Source organism: Leucopleurus acutus (assembly GCF_964270905.1).
Source record: "Leucopleurus acutus genome assembly, chromosome: 4".
NCBI lineage: Eukaryota > Metazoa > Chordata > Mammalia > Artiodactyla > Delphinidae > Leucopleurus > Leucopleurus acutus.
In genome coordinates, this window is record NC_139146.1 from 4285676 (window position 1) to 4313238 (window position 27563).

The 27563-nt window shown below is 50.6% G+C and overlaps 1 protein-coding gene across 5 annotated transcripts in view; it reads right to left on the minus strand.

Annotated features, from left to right (window-relative positions):
- Positions 1-1566: 1566 nt before the first annotated feature.
- TBC1D14 (TBC1 domain family member 14) overlaps positions 1567-27563 on the minus strand; it is a 102740-nt gene continuing 76743 nt past the window's right edge. For 3 of the 5 annotated variants that reach the window (XM_082838210.1, XM_082838211.1, XM_082838213.1), the window contains 7 exons: positions 26504-26584; positions 25306-25400; positions 22988-23059; positions 22170-22298; positions 19533-19642; positions 7720-7978; positions 1567-4237 (listed from right to left, as the gene is read on the minus strand). In XM_082838210.1, coding sequence (XP_082694336.1) covers positions 4172-4237; positions 7720-7978; positions 19533-19642; positions 22170-22298; positions 22988-23059; positions 25306-25400; positions 26504-26584 — 812 coding nt within the window. In that variant the 3' untranslated portion in view covers positions 1567-4171. Of the gene's footprint in view, positions 4238-7719; positions 7979-17513; positions 18063-19532; positions 19643-22169; positions 22299-22987; positions 23060-25305; positions 25401-26503; positions 26585-27563 lie in introns of those variants that run through there. The other 2 variants (XR_014326170.1, XM_082838212.1) reach the window with 2 other exon arrangements.

The window sequence follows — 27563 nt, forward strand, 5'->3', positions numbered from 1 at the left end:
AAAAGAAACGCTTTTTTATTGGTAAATGAAAATCATTTTTTGGTGACATCACATTGGAAATTTTGTACTACATAAGTGGAAATACATGTTCATCTGCAGCTATAATTCAGATTTTTGCCACTCAACAGGGATGCCTGTCTATAAAAAGAGTTAATGCACCCCAATTTGGTACTGTTTATGTTTTAAACTTTCAGGTGAGTCTTAAGTCAGAGTGATGAAGCATGCAAATGCTATGAGTGAAAAGGACTCCAGGAGCATACCTCCGCCGCTTCCCATCTGAGGACTTCCTTAGCTCTAAGTTCCCTCCGCTGGCCGCGCCCTTCCTCTGGTCCACCTGGTGACCAACAGCTCACCCCAAGGCCCCACTGGGTGGCCGGCACCTCCCCACCCCACTGGCAGCACCTCGTTCCCTCTCCTGCCTTCTCGGCAGGCTGCACACTGCGGGGGCGTGGTTTTTGAACTGTCAGCCCCCAGTTTCTCTCGGGAAAACGGTCCCCAACCTCCGCTCCCACCCACGGCTCACGCGTTGCCAGGGGGTCCTCCCCCAGGGGCCGGCCGTCGGGCACGGCTCTACCTCCTCCGAGCTGAGGTCAGAGGTCCCAGAGGAAAGCTTCCGAAGGCCCCAGAGCAACGTGTTCTCTGGGGAGGGGTGTTTCTGAGCAAGGGCTGGGGAGCCACAAGGCCAGAGTCTGAACCCCAGCTCTGCCACCAACTGGCTGCAGGGGCCCAAGCAGATCACTTCTGAGCCACACCTCAGAAATGGGGCAGTGACAGAGCCGCCGTGGACAGGAATCAGGTCAGCCACGGAGCACTCAGCCCAGAGCCCGGCACGGGTGGAGCCGTGAGCGAGCCCCCGGCAGCCAACCCTCGAGCACCCTCAGCCTGTGGAGGACGGAGACCAAAGGGCAGTGGCCCAGAGCGGTGAGGCAGGTCACTCGCGGAGAGAGGGCACCGTTTCTGAGCACCGTGTGAGGGCCCAAACACCCCACGAGCCTCGCGCCTCCGAGCACTGGAAGGAAGGGCGCACCGAAACGTGGGCATCGCTCTGCCCAGCTCTGCGGGACCTGGCGGCCTGCTCCTACCTAGCCCACCGCCGCCACGGGCGGTGCTGCTGGTCTCCACCCCAGACGGGAAGGGGCCACGGCCGCCCGCTGACCTTACGAGGCTCCCAGCAGGGTCGAGGTAGTGTCAAGAGCCCGGCGGCTGGCCCAGAAAGCCCGATGACCTGCTCGCACGGGCGGCAGGCCCAGGGATGTGAGCAGGTGAGTGTGGCAGACACGTGGAGACGAGGGGCTAAAGCCACGGGCGCTCAGGCTCGAGGGGCAGCAAGGCTGGGGCTCCCCTCCGCCTAGAAGGGGTGCAGCGCTAACTTTCCAGCCCTTGACTAAATTACCATAACGGTACCATCTTCCTTATTTAACTGAGACTAGTAAGTGGATTTTAAAATATTCAAGCAGCAAGATACTCAAGATCTTACCATGCTTCGGGGTGAGAACTCCAACTTTAAACCAAACTGCCGTGAACGTAAGTAACAATTTTACATGACTTTTATTTAATAAAACCACATATTTACAATTGAAAAAGTCCTAGTTTGATACACTTTACTAAATAAAATTAAAGGTTAACTGTACAAGCAATTAAAACATGATATGTAGAGCAAGTGTCATCAGGGGTTTTCTATCAGCAAACTATGTAAAATAGTCAAAAACTGAGCCGTTAAAAAGTACCCTTTAAAGTGAACGTTTCTCCAGATGGGATTTCAATGACTGGTGGGGACACAGCATCCGACTCTGAAGTACCAGCTGCACAGAGGTCCCAAACCTGAAGTCTCACATCCTGAAAATCAATGGCACGGGAAGCGGAGAGGGCAGGCTTCCAGGGGCTGCACTTCAATTTCTGCTTCCAGTTTTTCTAAACGAGAAGGTCAAGCAGAGAAGCACAGCCCTGTGCTGTCCGGCAGCCCTCTGCGGAAAGGTGCGAAGTGACCCTAGACTTGGACTTAGAACTTCCCGGCCTCTGAAGTGGACGCATCAAACCAGCAAGAGCTTGTGTGGTCCCTGGACAGGTCAGGAAAACCTCCTTTGAACTAAAGATGTGGAAGTATTCCAGATTGGCCTGGAATCCTGTTTAAAAATGTAATGCATATATGGTGCTATCCAAAGAGATTTATGTCAAACTGTCTGACGATAATGTTGAGGGCTGGGGTCTGACTACACGTGAAGTTGCACAAACGCATTCTCGATAACTTGCCCACGCCCCCCGCTGCATCGCTTTCTGTCACCACTTAAGGAACATCTTTATGTACAGTAAGAAAATATATACATCTTTCAAGAACAGAAAGCCCATGTCATGGAACAAAACCAAGTACATCCGTGAGGAACGGTGTGACAGGGCTCGCGGCCCATTTCCCAGGCCGGGCTCAGCCTGGGTTACACTCAGCCGCATGACGTCAGGGAACGGCTGTGTCTGGAAGGCTGCCGAGAGCTGGGTGGAGACAGAACACCTCCTCCAGGAGGTCAGGCAAGTCAGCGTTTAAAGGCTGAGGCAGACCGTGTATGCAAGATGCTCTGCAACCTCCCTGGAGAGTTCAGCCAGGAACACAAGGGAAAAAATGACACACGGAACAGAGCTGGGACGGAGGGCATGAGGATGGCCACTGGCTCGGCACCTTGCTTTGTACCTGAAGTGTCACCGGCGGATATGGCAGATATAGAAAACCTATAAAAATAACGCTGTAGTTAGGCTCTACCCCAACCCGTGTCTCCCTGCCGCACGCTATGCTCTCAGAGCCGAGGGCGCTCCCGACATCAGGAACCAGGTCAGCTGGGGGCACTCCCTGGGGGTGGGACAGGTGGCTGAAAAGGGCTTGCAGGGCAGCAGGTGCCCTTGAACCTGGCCTACTGAGCGCGCCAGAGACCAACATGCCAACGCATTAGCATGGAACCGGTTTCCATGGAGACTGGCCTGTCCTTTGGACCCTTCTGTGCCAAAACTCTTCATGTCTTTGAATTTGGATAACCAAAGTTCTCAATACAAAGTTCTCCAAATTAGTCAAGGAAAAGCTAGAACAAAAAAGTTGCTAACGAACTTGGGGAAAACCAGCTATGCGGGGGAAAGGCTGCCAGCACGGATACTGAGAATCCTGACAAGACGTGCGGGCCGCTGGATCCTCAGTCCTTACAACCGTCCGTCTGTAAGTCAAATGCGTGAGGCGGGATCACCGCACGCAGGACTGCGCCTGCCGTTTAGGGGACAAGGGGAGTGCGCTGGCAGAGCAAGGGAGCAGCCCCCAACCCCGCCGTGCTGCGCCGGCCTCCACAGGAGCCAGGAGGGTGCACGAGGGGGTGGGTCTGAACACCCTCTTGCCTCCCCTCCGGCTCAGAGGGGCCGCCACCGTCCGTTTCCCACTAGCGTGAAGCCTGTCTCAACTGTCGCAGCATCTCCGTGTGCACCTCCTCCTGCTTGGACTCGTCGCCACCGCTGGACAAACGTGGGCGCAGCCTCTGGGACAGCAGGGCTCCCACTGCAACCTAAGCATGCACTGTCAGCCCTCCTGCCGGAATTCTGTCAAGGCAACGTGGTAGAAGGTCAACCTGAAGGTCAGATCGTGTCCCGGGGAGCCCATGCGCACTCGTCAGCGGCTGTCCTGTGAGAACCCACTTTCCTGTAACGTTATCTTTGGTAGTTGGGCTTTAGAAACATGACCTGCGGCCCTCGAAAGATTATCTCAGTAACTAAATCAGTAATCCCTTTCTGACGAAAATATGAGCCAATAACATCTCTGAGGTCTCCCAAATAACGTTTCTCATGCACCCTGGCTATGAAAAATTGTAATGTACTTTCCAGTAGTTGACATAAAAGCATTACAATTTAATTAACTTTCGCTGAAATGAGGGGAGGGGACTAGCCACTGCCCTGTTTTTAAACCGTGCAGAATGTGCAGTGGGTGGCCATGGCCACCATCCCACCGAGCTCCTTAAGGCTTAGCCTTGCTTTAGTTCTTTTAAAACTTTTTTTGTTTGTTTTGTTTTTGTGTAAGGCCAACTCCAGCATTAGGAATCAAACGCGAAAACAGCCCCTGTTCTTCGGAGCTGCCAGTGTGTCCGCCCGTAACAACACAGGTGCCACTTGGAGAACTGCTTCAGTGCCGAGCGCAAGTCCACCTGCCGCCTCAGTGTCTGAGAGATGGGCTTCCTTTCTCCATTTCCCGGCTGTCCTTCTGCAAGGCGGTCAGTACCTGGGAATCACAGGAAGACATCGGTGGGTGAGCTGCAACACACACTGAACACAGGTCCTGACAGCCTCCTGTCACCTGCCCCCTCTCTGGTCCGTCTGCCACGCCTGCATCCAGACCCACCCTTCAGCGTGGAAATCTGAGCACGCCGTCGCCGGGCTAACGTCTACGGCCACTTCCCACCAGCCAGCAGGTACCAATGGCAAGGCAGGGCTACGGGGCTCTGTTCCTTCCACAGTCTGGCTCCAGCCCCCGCACGCCCCACTCTAGAATGCCAACATCCTCTGGGGCCTTCACACGCAGCTGCCCCCGCTGCCCTGCCCCTCTCTCTCCACCAGCAAATGATGCATCCTTCTAAGGCCTAAGAGACATCAGCTCCTCGCACGCCTCCCTGGGAGTTCCCAAGGCAACTGAGCTCATTCAACTGGGTGCTCAGCTCTTAGTTAACACCTTTGTTTTTAAAAACATGACATTCCACTCTGATTGCTTTATAACAGCCGTGACATAACAATAGGCCCCATTTATCGCACGCCCACTCTAGCCAAGCAGGGCCCTCGCCAGGCACCTCCAGCACAGCAGCTGTTTAATCCACACAACACTGTAAGTCACCTGAACAACAGACACTCATACAAGTGACCTGCTAAAAGCCAAACAGCTCATATGGACTCAAACCCAGATCTGTCTGATTTCAAAACCAAGGGACTCTCTGTAGCACCTGTGCTAAACTACCTGGGCCAGGCACTATGCCACTTTAATTGAATTACAAAGTACAAGGGGTAAAGCAGAAACATTTTCTGTGGGTTTCAAATAAATTGCGCAGAAGGGCTAAAGGTAGAGAAAAGTCCCTCTCTCTCCCTCTAAGTAAGTGACACTTTCAGCTAAACATAAACATGTAACTGTTTTGTAAAGCTCACCAGGATCTTAACCTTAAGCACAGTGTTTAAGAGAACGTGCATAAAAGCACAGTTCCCATGGGACCTGGGACTAAATAACCTCGCGGGTGCCTACCAGCAGGCTAACTCCCATTACTGTCCCGCCGTCAGAGAATGTCCTACTCTTTAATAACCTTTGACCTGGTTTTAACCAACAATTTTCACCTAAAATGCAAGGAGCAAAATGACAGATCTGGATTCAGTCCTCCTCTCTTCGCGTGTCTCTGTGGGTACGCGGGCGAGGGTGGGGATAGAGGGAAGGACCAGTGAAATACTGGGATGGCCAGAAGTCCCTTCGGGTTTTTCCGTAACCTTACGGAAAGATACTAATACTAATTAAGGATTTCAAGATGTAGCCCCGTATTTTCATTCTGCGTTAATCAGAGAAAGGCTCTTCCCTCTCACCAGATCCCTGATAATTATACAGCCAGTCCCGCTCACACATGAGCTGAGTTGTTTTAACGGCTTTGCTGAGGTACAGTTCACATACCACACAATTCACCCATTTAGAGTGCACAATTCAGTGGCTTTGAGTATATTCGTAGATATGTGCAACCCTCGCCACAGTCAATTTTAGAACATTTTCATCACCCCATCCTCCAGCTATCACAGCCCTGCCCCCCACCTCGCCCATTCCCTTGGCAACCACTAATCTACTTCCTGTCTCTACAGATTTCCCTTTCTGAAACTGCATATAAGTGGAACCACACAGTACGTGGTCTTCAGCGTCTGGCTTTGTCACTTAACATAATGTTTTGAAGGTGCATCCATGTTGTAGCATGAGTCAGTACTTCATTCCTTTTTATAAACTGAACATATTTACTTCAGAAACGCAACTCATGTCACACTAAGCACAGAACAGTGGCCACCCCGCCCTGTAAAAGCAGGGGAGCATTTCACAGTAACACCCAAGGGCCCACTATAGCAGCTGTGCTCCTTCCCCAAAGACCCAGATAGGAAGGAAGACCACCAGCCAGAGCGCATCATCTAACAGGACAGGGAGATGAGGAAGGACTAGCCGCGAGGCAGACCAAAGGGCCCAGGTGAGAGGGGAACCTCTCTCTGGTTAATAAGTAAACAGGAACTGAACTGTACACTTTTAAAAAGGTGAATTTTATGGTACGTAAATTAATAAAGCTGTTATAAAAATAAAGAGTCTGCTAACTAAGACCAAAGGGAGAGAGTCTAATCACCTATGAAGTAATCTGGCCAAACATAAAAACTGACTGAGCCTTCAGATCTGTCAATTTACAGGACATACAGCGTGGAAGGACCACGTTAAACACCACCACAGGGGACTTCCCTGGTGGTCCAGCAGTTAAGACTCTGCGCTTTCACCGCGGGGGGCGCAGGTTCAATCCCTGATCTGGGAACTAAGATCCCGCATGCTGTGTGGCAGGCATGAATGAATGAATACATTTTAAAAACACCACAGGGATAGAACCTGCAAAATCCAGATAGTGGGAACTGCTATTGGACAAATGACCTCGTTTCCTCAATAAATAAAGGGGGAAGGGAGAAGTGGAAAGGTGGGTAGCCTATACACTAAAGAAAAAAAAAAGACTTAAAAGACGTTTCAACCAACTGCAATGTGTAGACCTTATTTGGATCTTGACTTAAGCAAACTATAAAGCTACTGCTGACAGCTGAAAACAGAAATCTGAAACTGGAGATTTGACAGGCACATGGGGGTTCATTATTCTATTTCATTCTATTTTTGAATGTACTTTAAATCTTCTACTAATAAAAAAGATTAATCAGGAACAAGCATCGTATGGCACACTTGAGCAACTGCAAGCCCGCCCGGGCCTGATGCTCAGGCACACCGAGCAGACGCTGCGTCAGGAAGCGAGGTTTTATTTTTTCCCTTTCGGAATGATCAAGACTAGAACCAGACAACAACAGCCGATCCCACAGGGGACAAAACCTAAGAGGGGTGTCCAGAGGAGAAGAGAGGAACCTAGAAGAAGCAGGCCCAGGGTGGACGCGCTCCCGCGCTATCGGCTCAGCTGCGCCGCTAACAGCTGCTAGAGCCGGAGCAACATATCCCCACATCCAGGGAAGCCCTCCTCCCGCCCTCCCCCCTCCCCCTCCTCCCCCCACCCTCCTCTGCCTCTGCAACTGCTGAGAACACACAGTTCGCCTCTTTGGGCCTCCCTTGTTTATCCGTGACATGGGGACAAGTTAGTTCCCTTTGTTTACTGTCTCTTGACATTTAAAAAAAGGGGGGAAGGCTTGTTTTACAAAACACTATGACACGCAGAGAGTACTGGGACGGCAAACCAGAAGTTCTGACCTCCCAGTGCCACTGCAGAATGGGTGGGAAGGCTTTTATTCTCCAGCCCCTTCTTCTGGCAGAGACCCAGAGAGGAAGCGCCTGCCCAAGACCCCCCCTGTGGCAGAGCCAAGCCTCAAGCCCAGGTCACCTCACTTCCAGCCCAAGAACCACTCCAGAGAGGGCTGTTTCCTCAAAGGGCACTCGGCATAACTCACTTCCTGAATCAGACCACTGAGCCACGGCTCCACGGAGTAGAGAACAAAAGACCCGCTTACCTGAGCCCACTTCTTGTTTCGACTTTGCATCTGAACTGCAGCTATGGAAGCAAAAAGTTCCTCTGCGGGCAAGTCCTCGGGCAGCCGCGTTAGGAACTGAGCTATGTGAATGAAGTCCATGTGGGTCAGGATGTCCTCGAACAGCTTCAGGAGGCCCAGGGCCGTGCGGAACAGAAACTGCTCCCCGTCACGACAGAACACATCCCACACACGACAGGCCAGATCCAGGGGCAAAGATTTGCTATACAAAGTAAAGATCCTGGAAAAAAAGTTTGAGTTGTTCACATTCTGGATGGCACAAAGAAAGAGCTCTGAATTCAGGTCGAATCCATTAAAATGCTCCCTGAGTTAAGTCACTTTCATACTTACCCTGCGGGGTGGTGGTGGGGGGAGGTGAAGAAGCCCTAAGCCTGCATTAACTCTGACGGTCAATTTAAACATTTTATAGAACAGCATTATCAGGGAGCTTCCCTGGTGGCGCAGGGGTTAAGACTCCGTGCTCCCAATACAGGGGGCCTGGGTTCGACCCCTGGTCAGGGAACTAGATCCCACATGCATGCCGCAACTAAGGAGCCCCTGAGCCACAATGAAGGGGCCCTCCTGCCACAACTAAGACCTGGCGCAACCAAATAAATAAATGAAAAACAAAAAACAGCTTTCACAGAGAATCTCAAACACCATACAGTTTCTGAATTAGACATCAATTACTTCTACGTACAACACACATTTACCGTGCACCTACTATGTGCTTATTACTCTGAGGTAAGTGCTAGATATAAGGTCAATAGGGCAGACAGAGCTTAGAGTCTGGTAGGGAGTAAAAACAGTCAACGGAAATGTATAATTCAGGGACTTCCCCGGCCGTCCAGTGGTTAAGACTCCACGCCTCCACTGCAGGGGAGACACAGGATCGACCCCTGGTCAGGGAACTAAGATCCTACGTGCCACGCAGTGTGGCCACAAAAAATACACACACACACACACACACACAAATTCAGCATACACAAGTACCCATTACTTCTGAAGAGTACCATACACTTTTCTCCCAGTAGGGGTCAGCAAAGGAACAGAGTAAATTCTTCCAAATAAATTTGACAGTGGATTACAAGAAATTGATCTTATATTTAGCAATGCAAACCATCAGATGAAAAAAGTAAGTGAAACACAGATATGTACCCCCTTAGAAAACTGGGATGATCACAAATCAAACTACCAAACAAATACGGTCTTAGGTGAGCAAATAGGTCTAATCATCTCTACCCTGGACTTGGGCCTATGTCACAAAGCAAGGCGAGTCCAGGGTGAGATGCAGGCCAAGCTGATTCTCTGTGAATCCGCCCTCCTCCCGCAGCTGTGAGACGCAGCCTGGGTGCCATCTCCGGCTGCTTCCTGACCCCCACCCGCTCCGGGCCCCGCTCTGCCCCTGTGCTTTGACCGCGAGCTGTTTGCTCCTGTCTTCCCCACGGACACTGCCCAAGAGCAGGGACCCCACCCACTGCATCTCCATCCGCAGCACCTGGCGCAGCACCTGGCATTCTCTGCTGAGGAAGTGTGTCCACAAACTCCCAGGCGATCCAGGACGGTACAGGTGTTAGTGGTTCTCACTGCCTTCTTCCCTGTATTAGTCCTCATCACAAGTGGGGACGTTCTCTAGCCCTCCTGGAAAATCACTTGTCCACAGGTTTCAGTATTTCCTCAGTGCCCATGCTGACTCGAGACCCACAGGGCCCGTAAAGGCAGCTGGCTCAGGTGCTGGACTCAGACGGCGGGGCTGCCTTGGTCAGGAGGTAGTGTCACCAGGCCTTTAACAGCAGGACCTCTCACTCTCCTACAACAGATCCTACCAGAAACATTACACCGGGACCTCGCTGGTGGTCCAGCGGTAAAGAATCCTCCTTATAATGTAGAGAATGCGGGTTCGATCCCTGGTCAGGGAACTAAGATCTAACATGCTGCGGGTCAACTAAGCCCGCGTGCGGCAACTGCTGAGCCTGCACGCCTCAACAAGAGCCCGCGAGCCGCAACTAAGACCCGACGGGGCCAAAAGTAATGAATAAAGTAAATAAATAATAAATCTTAAAAAAAAAAAAAAAGAAATGTCACCCCATGCTGGCAGACGTGCTCACAGGTTTCACAGGCACAGGCTTCCTGTCTGCCGCAATCTTCTCTGCCTCTCTCCCCCTGGCAGGATGCTCTGCGGAGGAGCATTCATACAGCGTGCTAACTGAGACCCAGTAAACCTGCAGGGCTACCCCCGTCAGTGCTTTACAAGGTTCAAGAAAGGCATAATAATCTAGATTTCAACTCAGATGATGGAAGAGGGAGACAGATGTCAGAGAAAAATCACCCCAGCTCCCGCCACCAGTGACAGAACCAGGCCCTGAACCCACGCCCTGAATGTCCACAGTGGGCCACGTGCCCTCAGGCAACATGCTGGGGAGGACAACCTACCTTTAAAAGGTACAACCAACCTTCAGCCTGAGGGTTTCACTGTCTCAAAAGACAGAAAACCATCTCATTACTCAGTCTAGAAGACACAGTTCAAGGGGCAGCCAAGAGATCTTTGTTTCGCCTCTCAGTCTGAACATTCTCAATTCTATCTAGAAGACATTTTATTTTTGAAAAATGAAAAAGAACTGACCTAATCCATGCCAATCCATCAGTGGAAATCGAACCTTTACATCTTAAAAGCAGAGTCTTGAGCAAAAAAAGATGGGAAAATTGAGTAGGTATAGACAAAGAGGGAGAAAAACAAAAGAAATTTCTCCAACATAATATTCTTGAGTTCAGATTTGTGTGTGGGTCTTCATAAACTACTTCAGATATATTCTGAACTTTACAAAATTAAGCCAACATCCAAATGATGGAGAATGCCACATTCATCTGGGACACAGTAAAAGTTCTATACAAGTGTGATTTATTATTACATTTTAAAAAAATGTATACCAAAAGTGATATATATTAAACACATTCGAAGTACTGTCCATGGAGTGGGGATGGGATAAAAAGGAATAACAACAGACAAACAAGAGTAGCCTTGCATGAAATAGTGACACTAGTTTACCATGAACTCAGAAGTATGATTAATTCAATCCTCTTCAATTTACATTTTTTTAAAAATTCACAAGAATTTACCAATCAAGCTGTTATCAACCATTTGCTTTACTGAGTTGGCAAATACGGATTATTTGCAGGTAGCATTTGTAGTAAGTCAACGGTTCAAAGTTCAAAAAACTCACCCTGAACTTAGGATGAACATAAGATATAAAAACTGGACTTCCCTGGTGGTGCAGTGGTTAAGAATCCGCCTGCCAATGCAGGGGACACGGGTTCAAGCCCTGGTCCGGGAAGATCCCACATGCCGCGAAGCAACTAAGCCCGTGTGCCACAACTGCTGAGCCTGCACTCTAGGGCCCGTGAGCCACAACTACTGAAGGCCGCGTGCCTAGAGCCCGTGCTCTGCAACAAGAGAAGCCACCACAATGAGAAGCCCGCACACCGCAACAAAGAGTAGCCCCTGCTCGCCGCAACTAGAGAAAGTCCACACGCAGCAACGAAGACCCAACACAGCCAAATAAATAAATAAATAAGATATAAAAATTACAGCTAAGCCCAGCCCACCCCAAAAAGAAAAAAAAAAGGGAGCGCCACCCTTAATGCCTGTGATGCCCACCTGCTCCATCCTGCCAACCATCCTACGCATCCCATTACTCCATGAGGTCACTTCCGAGATCTGAGCCCTGCTGGTTCTCATCAGGTCAGTCCATTCATCAATATTTTTCAAAGCCTGCTCTATGCCAGTCCCTGTTCTTTGTGCTGAGGCTATACAGCACAGAACAGAACAGACAAGTTTCCCTGCCCTCAGGGGTGGAAAGGATATGCACAGAATGTCAGATGTTGATTTAAATAAAAGCAGGGGTGGGAGATAGGGACTGCCAGTGTGGCTGTGTAAACAGGACGGTCAAGGAGAGTGCATCACTGAAAAGTGACACTTCCATAAAGCCCTGAAGAGGAAGCGGCAAGGCAGGAGAAAGGGTCAGGGAAGTACCCAGACAGAGGAAGTGGTGAGTTCACGAGCTCTGAGGCAGGAGTAAACCCAGCAACACCCAAAGAAGAGCAAGGAGGCCACTGGGCTGAAGCCAAAAACAGCCAAGGGGAGAACACGAGGATGCCTGTGGGGCCCAGGGGCCCAGCACACAGGACCTTACAGGCTGTTACAAGGCCTGCAGGTTTTATTCTATGAGTGGAGCATCTGACCAGGGGTGGGGCCTGTCCCCTGCGCTGAGAAGCGCCTGCAGGGGAACGCAGGCCTCACTGGGCCACCACTGAAACAATCAGGCAGGTCAGCACAGCACGGCAGCAGCGGAGGTGGCCTGAAGCAGAGAGACTGTGGACAGACTCTGCGATGGATGTGTCTCACGGGAAATGCAATGGAGGGGTCTAAGATGCAATTCAAAGGATGGAGTTCTCGTTTAAGGAGATGTGGGATCGCTGGTTTGGACAGGAAGGTCAGGAGGTGAGTTTGAGGCATGTTACGTTGGTAAGCCGGACATCCAAGCGGATAAATGAATTAATCTGGAGTTCAGAGGGCTCTGGACTGGCGACAGTTTGTGTATAGATGGTATCATATCAGATAAAGGAAGTAGTCTAGAATCAGAGAGTGAAGAATGTCAAATGCTGCTGAAAAGTCAAATAAGACTGAGAACTGATCACCAAGCACATACTTCATGCAGAAAAGTATGAACTGTGCCATACATTGTATCATTTACTATTTTTTATGTACTGAAATGGAATTATTAAGGCCTTGAATGTACTATGTCTTAAATAAAATGTGCCTTTCAAATAAAAACGTTTTAAAATTTTCCCCTGGCAAATGTCTACTCACCCACAGCTCAGCGTAGGTGACCCTCTCTGGGAAGGGTGTTTCCTGGCCCCTGGGCTAGGCTGGGTCTCTCCCGTTAGATGTTCACACTGCACCTCATACATCCCTTTCGTAACATTCATCGAATGGGGATGGGCCTCCCACCCCAGCTACCTTCCGTGCTCTGAGCCTCACAGGCTCTGGGAGGCCTTCCAGCAGTCAGCTGCCGGCCCCTGGGATCCAGCCCAGGCCACCTCCCGCTGGACACCAAAAGTCCAGGGTCACTGCCTCCCGGTCTCCTGCTCTGGACGGCCAGCCTCTGAGCAGGGAGGTTGTTCTCCTCCCCCCTCCCCTTCGAGCAGGGCTGCTCTGATGTGCTCCAGCGTCCGCAGGCTCCCTCCCTCTCCTCCCAGCTCCCCTTTCACTGGAAAACCATTCATTACCAGCAGCTTTCAAATGCTTGATTGTATTCTAAACCACCTTCAGACTCAGAACCAGCTGTGAAGAGGACACTGAAACAATGCTCTCTCCTGGTTTCCTCTCAGAAGAGTGGTTAATCAGACTCCATTCCTGCGTGTGAAGAGCCACTCAGCTCCCTGGGGCTGAGGTGAGCCGCACCAGCCCACAGCCCACAGCCCACAGCCCAGGAACACGAGGGCTGCTGTGCTGTGTGCACAGGGCCCTCCCTGCCTGCGGTCCTGCAAGTCTGCTCCCCAAGGTGGACTCGGCTTCACCCTGCTCCAGCCAGGATGCGTGTGGAAGAGACGGGGGGCAGACGGCGAAAGCCCCACGGGCCTTCCCGGGACCGCTGGTGGTGCTCTCCCATGGAGGAAGAGAGAATTCGAGGATTTCTCCCCCAAGACACGCTTGCTTTGCTCCCCTGGACCACTGCATATTACTGCACTGTATATGAAAGATGATAGTTTCAGGTACCGATTCAACTAACGCATAAAAATGTCTTTTTATATTGCCTAACTAATGAAGTGGCTATAGGCTCATAAAAGACAACAAACACAAATTGTGTGTATCTATTTCCCCCTTAATGTATGTAAGAGGAACAGTTTCTTCCCTGTCAAGCCTTCACAATTTCCAGAAAACATTCTTATCTGGCGATGCCTAATCTAACTGCTTGCCTGCAAACAGGGAGCACAGTCAGGGAAGGGAGATGGGGAGGGAGTCCACCACTTCCAAAGCTGGGCATGGAGGCAAAGCTCCTTCTCAGGAACCAGTAGTGGGAGAACGGACACCCACCCTGGTCTGCTTCTCAAAGGCCCTGGCTGCAGGTAAAACAGAGCCGCCAGGAAGCACATACTTCCCGGGGCTGGGCGCTGCTTTATAAGCTCCTACCTGGATTATCCAGTTTATTCCCTGAGGAAGTACATCACCTCCATTTTACAGGTGAAGAAACCACAAATAAAGGGAGGCTGTAGGAACACAGACTTAGCCTGAGGTAAAAGGGCAAAGGTCACCTAGCAGTCTCCCTCATGGAGAAGCCACCATCAGAGACGTGGACCTTCACGGCCTGACATCACCGATTTCCAGCTGTGCCCACATTTTCCCATCCTGACCAGTTCCTAAGAATGAGCCTTCATCCCCAGAGCCCTGAACCCCACTCCCAAGCCCACCATGGTGCTCCAGAAACTCAGACAAGCAGGGAAGACGCTGCTAGATAACTACCGAGCCTCCTTAGTGTTGTGAGGATTAAATAAAACAACATTGAACACCCAACGCACAGCTGCATTCATTAAAAAACTGAAGGCAGTTGTACGTGTCTCGGTTCAAACTTAATTAATAAGCCCAACCCCTGACGCAATCCTGGAAGCCATCAGCCGGGTCCGCCTCTGAGCCCCCAGAGCACCCTCCCACTTGAGCCCGAAGGTTCTCACCTTAGGTGCCAGCACCAAGCAGCAGGTAAACAATGTGGCCCCTGCATTAGCGCCTGGGCTCCATCTCAGCCAGGCTGCGGTGCGCTGGCGACCACAGGCTGCACGGGCCCTTCCTGCGAGCAGCTTTCCCACCTGCGGCCTTGGAACCCTCCTCCAGCCCTCCACACGCGCTGAGGAGGCCCCCGCGTGGGCCAGATGCTACTCCGGATGCCGGGAGCTCAGCGCGACAACCCCACCCTGGAGGAGCTCTCAGGCAGACCCGGAAGTTAGAAGCTAATGGGTGAGGGGCTTCCCTGGTGGCGCAGTGGTTAAGAATCCACCTGCCAATGCAGGGGACACGAGTTCGAGCCCTGGTCCGGGAAGACCCCACATGCCTTGGAGCAACTAAGCCCGTGCGCCTGAGCCTGCACTCTAGAGCCCGTGAGCCACAACTACTGAGCCCGTGTGCCACAACTACTGAAGCCCGCGCGCCTAGAGCCCGTGCTCCGCAAGAAGAGAAGCCATCGCAATGAGAAGCCCGCGCACCGCAACAAACAGTAGCCCCCACTCGCGGCAACTAGAGAAAGCCCGTGGCAACAACGAAGACCCAACGCAGACAAAAATAAAATGAATAAATTAATTTAAAAATAAATAAATAAAAGCTAATGGTGAAATGTATGCAAGATGCGATGGAAACTAAAATCTCCCGACGGTAATTTCACCTTGAACCTGCCTTTAAGGTAGAGACTGAGCGTAATGACAGGATCTCCAAGTATCACCAAACGTCATTCAAGAAACGTTAATCAGGATAGAGAAAGTTCTGCTTGACTCTTTTATTAATTCAGGATTATATGTTACAAAACCTACTCACGCCTCCGAATAATTCTGCCGTTTGACAGCAGTGGGAAATGTTTTTGTAAGTTAAATGACCACATGTCAGTCCTCTGCCTGAACACTGAAAACTCTGTAGGAAGATGAGCACAGCGGTCAAGACCCTGTTGTGACCCTCCCGTCTCCGTGTGAGCAAAGAAGAGCGACAAGCACACTAAATAAGACCCCTTGTCAGGAAGGCGGCATCGGCAAGTGAATCTAAGTCTCAGCTGTGAAGTCTCTGTAGCGCTGGGCAGACGGCAGCCCCCAGTCCACATGGGGAGGCTAGCACCCGAGTGAGCCTCGGGCTGGACTCCATGGATTTTAAACCCAGGAAGGGCCCCTCAGGAACAGGTGCGTTCTTGGCTCTAGGACTCTGAGCCCAGCATGGGGTCAGGCACTAGGGACACAGAGGGGACTGACAAAGCTCAGTCTGTTACCGGAGCAGCAAGAAACCAACGATGCTCTCAGTGGGTCAGCGCCGTGATGGACGGAAGCGTCAACTGCTGGGGTGGAGGGGAGAGAAAAGAGGATTCTGGAAGAATAACTCTTAAACTGGTCAAGACAATGTCCTGTAAAGCTACAGTGTTATAATCCAGGGGGTGGAGAAACTGTCCTGGGAGTGAAGAAGGACAATTCCTAGATGGCCTCTGGTGGGCAGACGGTGGGGCAGGAGAGGAGATTTTGTCATCTAATCTGAGCACCTACACAGCTCACCCAGGACACTCGGCGGCCGAACCACAGGGGCTCCACAACCCTCTGACATGGACAAGGAGAGTCAGCCAGCGGCACCCTCTGCAGACCACACACACAGTGCAGCTCCACCAGGCGTGTGCAGCTCAGGCGGGCCCTGATGTCAGGGCTGTAGACGCGGCTTTGGGAAAGTGATGTGATGTAGCAGAAGAAGCAAAGCTCTGGAGAGAGACCGATCTGGACCGCTCAGCACGGGTGTGACACTGGGTAAGGGGCCTCAGTGGCTTCCTCTGTGCTAAGACGGACCTGCTCCAGATGCTGTGAAGGTGAAACAAAGCAATGAATGTCTCTGAAATGCCAGCGTCTAGGGCAGGTCCTGAGCAACACCTGCTCTTTCCCTGGGCCTCCTTCCCATTGCCCACCCTGTTTCTGATCTGAGCTTCTACCAAGAGCCTGAATCACTGCAGACCATCTGTAAATGTGGACTGCAAGGAATGAATCACGAATGCACTCAACTCAAATAGTTACTAAGGCCTGCGCTAGGACTGCGCATACAGGCAAGGTTCTACTTGGTCCTAATTCTAGAAAGCAGTCCAGCACTTCACCAAGAATAAGCCAACACCAGCAGAGGCCCAGGCACCAAAGCACAGCGGGCAGCGTTCACGAGGCATCAGGCACCGACCACATCACATCACAAAGGTCTCGGGAGAGGAATCCTCGGAGCCCCGTTCATTGAGACACCCAGTGCTCTGCTGCACGTTCCCTGCCCACGTGTCTGACGCACGCTGTACGCTCTCTCATCAGAGTGCTGATGCGTCTTTGAGCTCTGGGACCCACCTCGTGGGCTATGCTGCCTCGTAACTAAATCCCTTAGCGAGGACTCTGTGGGGAGGCGCACAGGCTCTGGAGCATGAACACCAGCGGTACCATCCAGCTGGCCGGGTGGCCTTGGGCAGGTCACTCTGCCTCTCCGGGCCTCTATTTCCTCACATGTAAAACAGAGGTGTTACAATTCACTCCAAGGGCTTGTCCTAAGGGTTAAATGAGATCACGTGAGAAGCAGTGGAGTCAATCGGCGCGAGTCCCCTTGGCCTCTGCCCCCGCTGGATTACAGCCATCTTCGGCCTAGAAAAAAGACAGAGAAGCGCTCCCCAGCACAGCGCTCTTCACACTGCCCGTCGTGACCATCACTGATCTCTTGCACCGTGACATCATCAGAGTAGGTCAGCACCAGCTCTTTTTTTGAACAAAAACAATAGGAAATTCCAGGGCGCTCCGCACATAGTAAAGGCCAGGTGCTGCTTCAAAACACCTGTCTCAGTCATATATGTATATATACGTATTACATTGTTGCACACATGGCCACACACCGGGTCACAACACAAAGTTTATTTCCTTTTTGCAAGTCAGGGTGAAAAAAGTTTGAAAGACACTATTCCAAGACAGTGTTTTCCAAACCTCCCTTTAACCTGGAATCCTAAGAATCTAACTTGGGGGCCTAAAACAGATAAGGTAGAAGTTGGAGACTCTGGTCCCATGTGATCCTCTCGTAACACCCTCCCCGAGGGGTCACAGGCCCCAGGCCTGGGAATCTGTGAGGCCAGAGTTCATAGTCAAATTACAGCACACGTGCACCAACAGGGGTGCAGAGGCACAGCCTATGCAAAAGTTGACTGTTCATGGTGTAGAGAAATCACTTGTTGGTTAAATTAAGGTGGCCTTTCAGGCAGGCCCCAAACACTCCCACCCGGCACAGCCAGACAGGTGAGCCCAGCACCCCAGCAGTGGCCACTTCACGGCCTGATGTCTATACTATTCTGTAGTGACGTCAGCACTTGTGGCCTCCGCTACGAGCTCTGGCCTCCAAACCCTTGTTCCCAGCAAGAATTCAGCGTAGTCAGAAGAGTCTCAGGGTTTAGAACAGAAGTAATGAAACGCCAAAAGTCCCAAAGGCTCATTCCCACGGGTGCAGACAAATCAGCTTTATTTAAGGGACTGAGCCTCGTTTCAGATGACATTCGGACTTTACCTTCTAGAAGTAGGCCTTTTGTCTCCTGAAAAAAGTGAGCAAAAAAAGTCAAACCAGCTACACGTTCCCAGCAGTTTTAGATTCACTGCGCAAATTAGTGCTGGACCCCAAACGGACCTTTCAGTCGAAGTACGTCTTTCCTTCTGCAGAGCCCCTTCTGCAAGGCGGGGCAGGGGGATGTAGGGTGATCACCTTACAAGGCCCTGAAAGGCTAACCATCTGGGTAGACAGATGAGGAAACAGGCTCAGAGAGGCTCCACGGCCCTCGCTCAGGCCACAGTTAAGTAACGAGAGAGGCCGGGGGTCGGGCGGAACTGTGGGACCCTGGAGCTGACACTCCTCCTGCAGTGGGGCCTGAGGCACTGCTTCCTCTGTGCCCCCACTACCGCCAGTCTTCTCAACTGGCCCCCTGCGGGTGACATTCCAGCCTTTCCCCAGGCCACCACATCCACTATGTGAGAAGACTTGCCGGTCTACCGCTCCACCCCGGAACTCTCTGGAAGCCTGTAAGTATACTCCGAGGTCTGACAGGTTCCCTAAAGCTGCCCTGTCGCCGCATCCGGCCCCTCTGATCTCGGCTGGTCCCTGGTCCCGTAGCACTTGCCCTGGGGCCCCAGCCCGCCCTCGCCAGCGCCCCTCCCTCACCCTCCACCCACTTCTGCGGCCTCGGCTCAGGCCCTGCTCTTCCTCCCTTCGTCTGTCCCGCCTCCAGGCTCCCCCGCCTCCCCTAACCTAAAACTCACTTCCAACAGAACGCACCTCCATCCTCACCCCAAGCAAAGGCCTTCAACTGCTCCCTCTGGCCCCGGTAATCCTGCCCGAGCTCCTCAGCTTGGCATCCAAGATGCACCAGACTCGGCCTCCCGAGCTCTCGCCAGCCATTCTCTGCCCTGCACTTTAGGCTCCCACATCGCCACGCCAACTGCTGCTGCCCTGATGACGCTGCAGCACCGCATGCTCACGTCACATCTTGCTCAAACTCCCGTGTTACCTTGTGTCCCCTGACCCCTCGGCCTGTCTCCAGGCCTCGGTCCTCCCCTTGTTCCAGAGACGGCATTCATCACATGCTGCGCGGCCTCGCTGTGCACGGACAGCCTCTCCCCCGAGACAGAAGCTCCGGACAGGCAGCTCCGCCTGCCTGTCTCCGATCCCAGCGGAGTGCCCGCACAGACCTGGTGCTTAGTGACGCCTCGCAGAAGGAATGGGTAAACGGCACCTTGGAAGCTGAGAGTCCAAGACACCCTTCTCCCCTGGAGGGAGTTCAGGAGGACCAGTCACAGTCACAGGCAGCGCTCAAGAGAGTAACAGAGCCGAGCAGGCAACCAGCAGCACGGGGTTGAGGACACGGGGCGTATCGTGCTCAGGGCGGCTGGGGAGACTGTAAGGCAGGATGCGGGGCTCAGGTGAGCCCTGAGAGAAGCTGGCAGTGAGGAATGAAAAATGGGGGCACGGAGATGAGAAAACACTCTGAAAACACATAAAAATGCAGTCTTACCAATCGATTAGGTAGATGTCTGGAGTTAAGTTGTTTTTCTTGAAATGAGCAAATAATTTCGGCAAATTTTCTTCAAAGAATACCTCAAATGCAGCAAAATAAGTCAACATCTAGGGAGATAATGTGAAATACACTAATAAACTCGTTATCAGCACACGTTTCCAATCTACCAAAAACAGTCAATATACTTACACCTTTAGAATCTAACAATCATCTTCGTATGTAAATTCTCACACACCTTCATCGGCAACCCGAAACTAGGCACTACACAGGCAATTTCTAAATAAGCTCACTCTCTAACCTCATATAACGTTACCGACTACATCTTATTATTTGTTCCACTTGTAGGTAACTGAAACCCAGAGCAGTTACGTAGCTTGCCTAATGAGGTCACATCACCAGCGTGTGGCAAGGCAGGGCCCTGAACCCGTGCCTGTCCCGCAGGCTAGGCTGACTCCTGATGGGCTCAGTTTTTTCTAAGAACCAGGAACGAATTAACTGTTGAAAATGATCTCAAAAAACACGCCTGCCTCCCTGCTGACCCGCAGCATTTCCAGAGGGCATATAATGCTAATACTGAGGCAGGGCAACAGCGCTCTGGCTCAAAAGTGCAGCTCTTTTGAGGCACTGAGGGAGAAAACGCTGAAGGGAAGGGAAGCGGCCACAGCCTGTTTTATGAGCACATGCTTTTCAACTTCTTACAGGGTTTGCAGGGAAACGAAACACACAGAGCAGCGGTGCGGTGCTGAAACAGAAAGGACAGCTCCCAGTGGGTGGGGGCGATACGATCTCAGAGGCTGGGTGCACGTGGGCAGATGGCAACTCCCGGATGCTGTTTGCACACCTTCATGAAGGCATGTGCGGTAAACCAGGGGTTCCCAACTGGGGGGCATCTGCCTCCCGGAGGACGTTTGGCGGTGCCTCGGGACATTTCTGGTTGCTCCATCTAGAATGGGGGGGTGCTCCTGCATCTGGCGGGTAGAGGCCAAGGGTGCTGCTAAACAGCCTCAATGCACAGGACAGCCTCCACCACGGCTACCCGGCCCCAAATGTCCACAGCGCTGCTGCAGAGAAACCCTGCTGGAAATGCAGGTCCCACTCAACGTTATGATTCTATGATGTTTCCTTAATAATACAAGCTAAAATTTTTAAGCACAGTTTTTATCATGTGTTTCCAAAGAGGAAGCTGGGGTCTTATCTTCAAAATGAGGAGGTATTTAGATGTAAGTCATTTTATTATATATAAAGAGTTTTTTCCTGACTATGAAAGTAGTATCTGTTAAAATGCTCACTGTGGAAAACTTACGAAGTACAGAAATGAATAAAGATCATCCGTAAACACTGTTACGATTGTGGTATATTTCCTTTTATCGTTAAATATGGTAGCTGTTATGGAATACGTTCTGTTATACGTGCTTTTGAAAAACTTAGCATTTTATCTTAAATATTTCTCCAATACAATTCTTTGCAATCAGTACTGCCCTGGATATATTTCCAGATTTTAAGGAACCATTCTGCATTCCCTTAAATCCCCATTTTTAAATGTTTTAATTTTTTACAATGAAAAATAATTTTAAATTTTACTGAATAACTACAAACAACTGTGTAATAACCACCTTTGTGCAGAGTGCCTTGCCCACAGTTGAACTTTCTTAGAACCGATTCTTACGAGCAGAACTATATACCAACGCCATTTACTGCTACTGACATCTAACACCAAACTGTCTTCTAGAAGGACTCTGCCGATTCAACATTTCCCTTCACAGCCAGCATTCAGCAGCAGCTTTAAAACACTTCTTTAAAAAAAAAAATGTATGTACGGGCTGAGCAAGAAATACTCAGGAGTCCTTAAGGTGTCAAGGAGAAAAATTGCCTAGCTGATCTAAACTGTTAGATCGCTTTGGTCCTAAAGTACTGACGATAAATTAATTATCAGTGAACTATCAACAAATGATCAGCAAATCAAGACAATGTTAATTAAAAAGCTGATGATCTGTTGAACTGGTGACTCCTCGTCTGGGCTACGGGAAGCAGAAGGGGTTCCGACGCCGGCTGCTCGCGGACCAGCTATGCGCCTCGAAGGAACCCCGTCACTCCCGAGCCTCGCTTCCTCACCGCGCCAGGAGCAGGTGGGGCCTCCCCAGGGCAAGGACTGCCAACTCCTTCCTGAACACGCCGCCGCCCATGGAGACGCTGGTCTCAAACGCGTCTCCCCTCCTGCGTACCAGCCCACCGCGTGAAGCAGAGCCCCGCGTGGCAGCAGGCAGCCACAGGGCCCCACTATGCGACGGGCTATTTGACAGACCCTAACGTGGGGCCTGCTCCTGAGCTTCTGCTTGGACACAAAGTGTGTACGTTTGTGCAGGAGTCTCCCTCCTCCCTCACTTAAAGAATGTATTTTCAGAAATACTTTCTGAAAGAAGGTACTAAGAAATTCATGCGTATGGCTATTGACCACATGTTTTTAAAGTCCAACACAACGCCCCAAATGAGCCGCCATGTTACCTAGGGCGACTTATTCTAAGCACCTTAGTGGAGGGAGAATGCATTCTTTATCCCGCTGAAGAGAGTGATTAGGCAACGCTTGCCGCGTGAGGACACAGCACCCACGACACAACACACACAGGGGATACTTACGAGGCCGTGGTCCACTCGGAAAAACGCCATTTGACAGGGTTTATTCAAAAGATTAGAAAAAGCAATGAAGGCATCTGCAGTATCTAAGTTCAAGATCAACACGGCCGCTATAAAGGACATGCCCTGAACCTGAGAGGAGAAGAGAAAGGGGCGTTAAACGAACGGCAGCCGCCACAGTCAGAGCAGCTCTTCCATCTTATTGAAAGAGGAATCCAAGCACCCTCACGCTGGAAGGTCCCACACTGCGCCCACCCATCGCCACCCACCAGAGGCTGGACCGACAGCCTCATGGATCCCGACCCGCCCTGACTCGGAACCAGCGCCCTGGCGCGCCAGCCGCCTGTGTGAGCTCCTTCAGTCCCACCCCTAACACGTGGGAAACCGTAACCGCCCCCACCTCTGCATTTGACACGCTGCCCTGCAGAATGTACAGCTTCCTGGTGCCGCAGAAATGTACGTCTGAGCGAACACGTCACTCTTTCTAAAGCCATGCATGCACACGTCTGCTAAGCCACAGAAACGTCAGCAGCATAGCTTTAAAAACTGTTATTGCTAAAAGCTTTCCTGATTTAACGCTGAGAAAAAAAAATCACATGCAAAAAATGAAAATCAAATCCAGTTAAAATGTAGTCAATGCCACAGAGCGGCCATGTCAGCTCCATTTCTCTACGAGGAAACTGAGGCAAGTCATTTACCGTGAGACTTTCCATACCCAACAAAAAATGGCATTCAACCCGACATCCGCACCTACGATGTGCCGGGCAATATTGTGACTTTCTAGAGAAGAACATTATAAAATATTGGAAAAGTTCACTTACATAACCCACATCCGGTCGGTAACAAGTGTAAGCGCCCAAAATGCTGTGCAACATGTCGTGGTACGGGCCACCCTACAGGGACCAACACACCAAAGACATGCGTCAGCCGTGTTAGTGCTTGGGTGATGGATGTCGCCGCCACCAGGCACACCTGCTGTTTCTGAGCAGACCTCGTGGCCAAGCATTATTAAGCAGCTCGGCACGTAGCGCGTGACTGGACAAACGCTGCCTACCGACCCACAGCTGACCAGGTCATCTGTAGCTCCGCCTACGAAGCTGCGCTGAGCTGGTGGGCCAGGTGTGAGCCCTGCGCTAGAACAACTCCCTTAGCTTGGCTGCTGCTGTGTGACTGTAGTTCCCCCCCCCCCCCCCCGGCAAGCTCAGCAGGGGACCAGGTACCCAGGCTCTTCAGAGCCGGTGCGTGCCCACCGGCGCTCTGCCCCCCCACCCCCGGCACGCTCCCCTCCTGACCACCCTTTCTGCCTCCTTTGCCCTAACGGCCACTGTCTGGGTTTCTTTTGTATTTTTCAGCATGGCAGGTGCAGGAGATACCCTCTAATTCTTAAGTCCTAATAGCTACCTTTTTATTCTAAGCATTCTCCAGCTCTTCCGACCCACCAAGATTTCCATTTGTTCCTGTAACTTCTTCCAAAAATTTAATTTTGGAATTTCTTTTTCCTAACTGAGCACAGAGGTGCCCCGCACTGATGCTAACGTGTCTGAAGACACGGAGCTGACGGGCTCAGCCCACGTCACATGCTCACTGTGCACGTCCGCCGTGTGGCTACACAAGAATGCCATGGCCCAGCCATCCCATCCTGACGTATAAAAAGAAGAGGCACTTCCGAATCACAGAGGGACAAAAGCAAACAGCAATGGGAGCGTAAAAAGACGACATCCAGGGCTAAGCGGGTACGAGAAGGGGGGACAAGGAGGGACCCTGCGGTAGCATCAAATGTCCACCCGAGGATTAGTGTCGACTGTCACCACGTGAAATCTGGTCTCAGGCCAAATGAGGAAAAAGTGAAAGCACTATGCTGAGCTTTCCTTAAAGCTAAACGTTCCTAACTTAAAAGGTTTCCCACCACCCTTCTGATTACGCCCCTCTAACTTTGGGGCTAAATGGCCTTTGTTTGGTGAAAATATGGTGCCAGCAGATGGCAGTTCCTTATTTTAAACGTCCTTAACTTGCTCTGGACATGTCATAGTTTCCCCACACTCCCCCTTTGATGTTTTTAATACCGCCCATTTATGAAATCTAGAACTTTGGGAACCACAGACTGAGAGAGACACGCCCGAAGGAAGCCAGAGCAAAGAGGAAAGCCAATTGTCCCCAGCCTCACCCGAAAGAGATCCCTAAAGCTCTCCTCCTCTTCTGAACACGTCTCTCAGCACCAAGTTAATCATCCGGTGACTCTCAAAGTCAGTGATGCCGAATCCCCAAGAGATGCTCCACGGAAAACATTCTGGGGCCTGGGTCTGGGAAAGGCTGGACCTCGGTGCCCACAGGGTGCAAGCACCCTCTCAGACCCTGTCCCAGTTCTGTGACGGCCCTTCCTGGCTACACTCCAAGTGTGTCTCAAAGCTCTGCCCTTACACTCTCTTTCCTCCAGAGCAGGGACTGCCCTGCAGCTGGTTCCTACCTCAAACAGAGCAGCCAACAGTTAGTAAGTAGGGTCCACGGAATTGAGCTGTATCCTCTCTGTTCATTCCTTTAGCGAGGTTCCCTCTCCCAAAAGGAACTGGGGATTCCCTGAACCATAAGCTGTTTGATGCATCCATTCTGGTCTTCCTTCTGCCTGGAATGTCTTTCCCATTCTCTGGTCAGGCTGTCAATTCAAACCTAGTCCAACCACAGCCCAAGAGCCTCTTCCTCAGTGACAGCATGCCTGATGCCTCATCCCTGACCTCTCCCGGCTGCCGTATGTACTACCAGGAGAGCACCTGGGACACGCCACGTTTCTGAAAAGCCCAGCTGTGTCTAAGCTCTACATCTCCTGGCTCACTCTAGGTGGGCGCTAACTGATCTGCTGTAATTTATTCCACTGTCCTTTACTGGTTACCTAGCATGTACAAGGCATGATGCTAGCAACAGGGGCATGACAGAATCAGATTGGGTATTCCTAAGTCATATTAAATATTTGTTGGAAAGGATCAGTTACCCTTATTTTCAAAAGTCTAACTGTATTAACAAAGGACCCTCCCTCCCAACAAAAATCCCTAGTACTTTTCAAACTTGATTACAAATACATGCAATTTGACATCTGTGAATTTTAGACAAAACATACTTAGAGCAACAAATCACTGCCACCACCTACTTGCTGGAAAATGCAGAGATTAGGGAATGTTCTGGAAATGTCCAGTTTAATTAGCTCCAGACTGGCTTCTCTGTCTGCTGCTGAAAAACCAGCATCTGTCAAAAGATCAAGAGTCATCACACCTCTCAGAGGTGAGTGTGTGGAATAACTGCAAGGCTTAGAACTTTTACAAGAATGAAACAAGGGAAGGAAGTTCCTCAGAAGCACACGGGCCTAATTACAACTTGAACCAACAGGATCAACAGTTTGTAGGATTTCTTGCTTTAAGAGTAAAAATCTCAGAGCACCATCTAATGTTAGCTCATCATCAGACATTTTCTAGAGTCTGAAATCAAAATCTAATTTGAAATTACCTTTTATCAACGACTGTCAGTGGAAGTAAGGGCAAGTCAGGGAACACACACAAATGAATTCCAGGCACAGAAAACACCAAAAGAATCATTATTTAATCCAGAACATCACTGGTATGAACGTAGAATATGTGTGGGTTACCGCAGTGTAACACTCGTGTACTATTTCTAACAAATAATTATGAATAACTTGCTTTATATTTTTTAAATTCCAATACCACACAGACAGTATTAAAAAAGAGCGGCAAAAAAGATACTAGTTAACCAACAGAAGTAATCATAACCATTCTCGTGTGTCCCAGAAAATCCTAAAAGCATAACCTAGGAAATACGCAGTGTTCTTCTCTCTTTGGAAGTAGCTCTGATGCTCCTACATAAACCAACACTCGAGCAATCCCGGGTGCCAGGCCACTGTACATCACTGAGCAGTGAATAAAGGAAAAGGTATCGGTCATGACCAGCCCTCCAGCATGCCAGGACACTAACAAGTCTCAGGAACTCGTATAATCTTTCTTATAAAAGTTTTCTTCTTTAACCTGTTTGCTCTAAAAACTCCCTTCTTGGGGATTCCCTGGCGGTCCAGCGGTTGAGGACTCGGCACGTTCACTGCTGTGGCCAGGGTTCCATCCCTGGTCAGGGAACTGAGATCCCGCAAGCTGCTCTGCGTGGCCAAAAAATAAAAATTAAAAACTCCCCTTTCCCATGAAGCTTTTATAAATGTGCACCAACCACTACTTCAGTGAAGTAAGCCTTCCTCGCCACGTACTAGATAATGATACGCGTAACTGATCAAAGGAGCCCACGTGTAACTGATCAAAGGAGCCCGCCGGGGTCAGCGCCATGTATACCTTCGTTCTCCACTTCAGAGCCTCCCGTGCTGAAGCACCGCCACCGCTCCTTGGCTCGGGCAAGACAGATGTCAAAGAGCTCTGGAAGAGAAGCCTTTGGGTAAGTGTCACGTGCACACGGGTCTCCTCAGAAACACCAGAGAAGACACTGCTGCCTCGTTCAAATATTTACAGTTCAACTACACACCACAGGCTTATTACAGCTACTAAAACGATCCCCCCAACTTAGCCAGAAGGTACTTCTATTGTCTATAGACATCACTATATACAAAGAAATACATAAAATGCCTCCATGCCTGGTATTCACTCTGTTACACAACCCACCCAGAAAGCGATATTGTTTTGATGTGTTTGTGAGTCTCTCGCCTTACTAGACTGTGAGCTCCTTGGGGTGAGACCATGAGGGTCCCTCATTCATGTCTGTATCCAGAGCAAATAGCTCTGGGATTGACACAGATCAATATAATCAATGAATATCTGACTGATGAAGAAAGGGAGAAACAAGCAGAAAGCCCAGAACAAGCAGAAAATCTGGTTTCAAATAAAGACAAGATGGAAACGCTACCCCCTGGCCCAGTCTTCCTGAACTTGCTGCCTGAAAGTGGGAGAGGGGTGCACGCAACACAGGCAGAAGTTTCAAAAAATAAGGATTCTTGGTGGCAGAGACGTATCAAGACAGGTCTCTCACAAGACAGCTTCCAAATCTCCTCCATGTTCAGAACTTATTTTTTCAATAATTCTTCTCTTTGGGTAGTTAGGCAACAGTTAAATAACTCACACTCACAAATCTCACTTTTATACCCAGACCTCCAGGGTAGAGCCATGCCCCACTCCTCCTGAAAGACGGAACCCACAGAGAGAGGCCTCCCAGGCCTCTGCTGGCCCACCCGTCCGGTGGGTGCCTCCCACGCCGCCCAGCCATCGGTTGCCCTGGATCACGAACGACCACTAGTCAATCACTAAGACTTTAATTGCAGCTACCCAGAGAATTTCGACCACTTTATTTTCTCCATCAATACTTCTGGAAAATAAAGCAGAGCACATCTGCCTTCCAGACAGT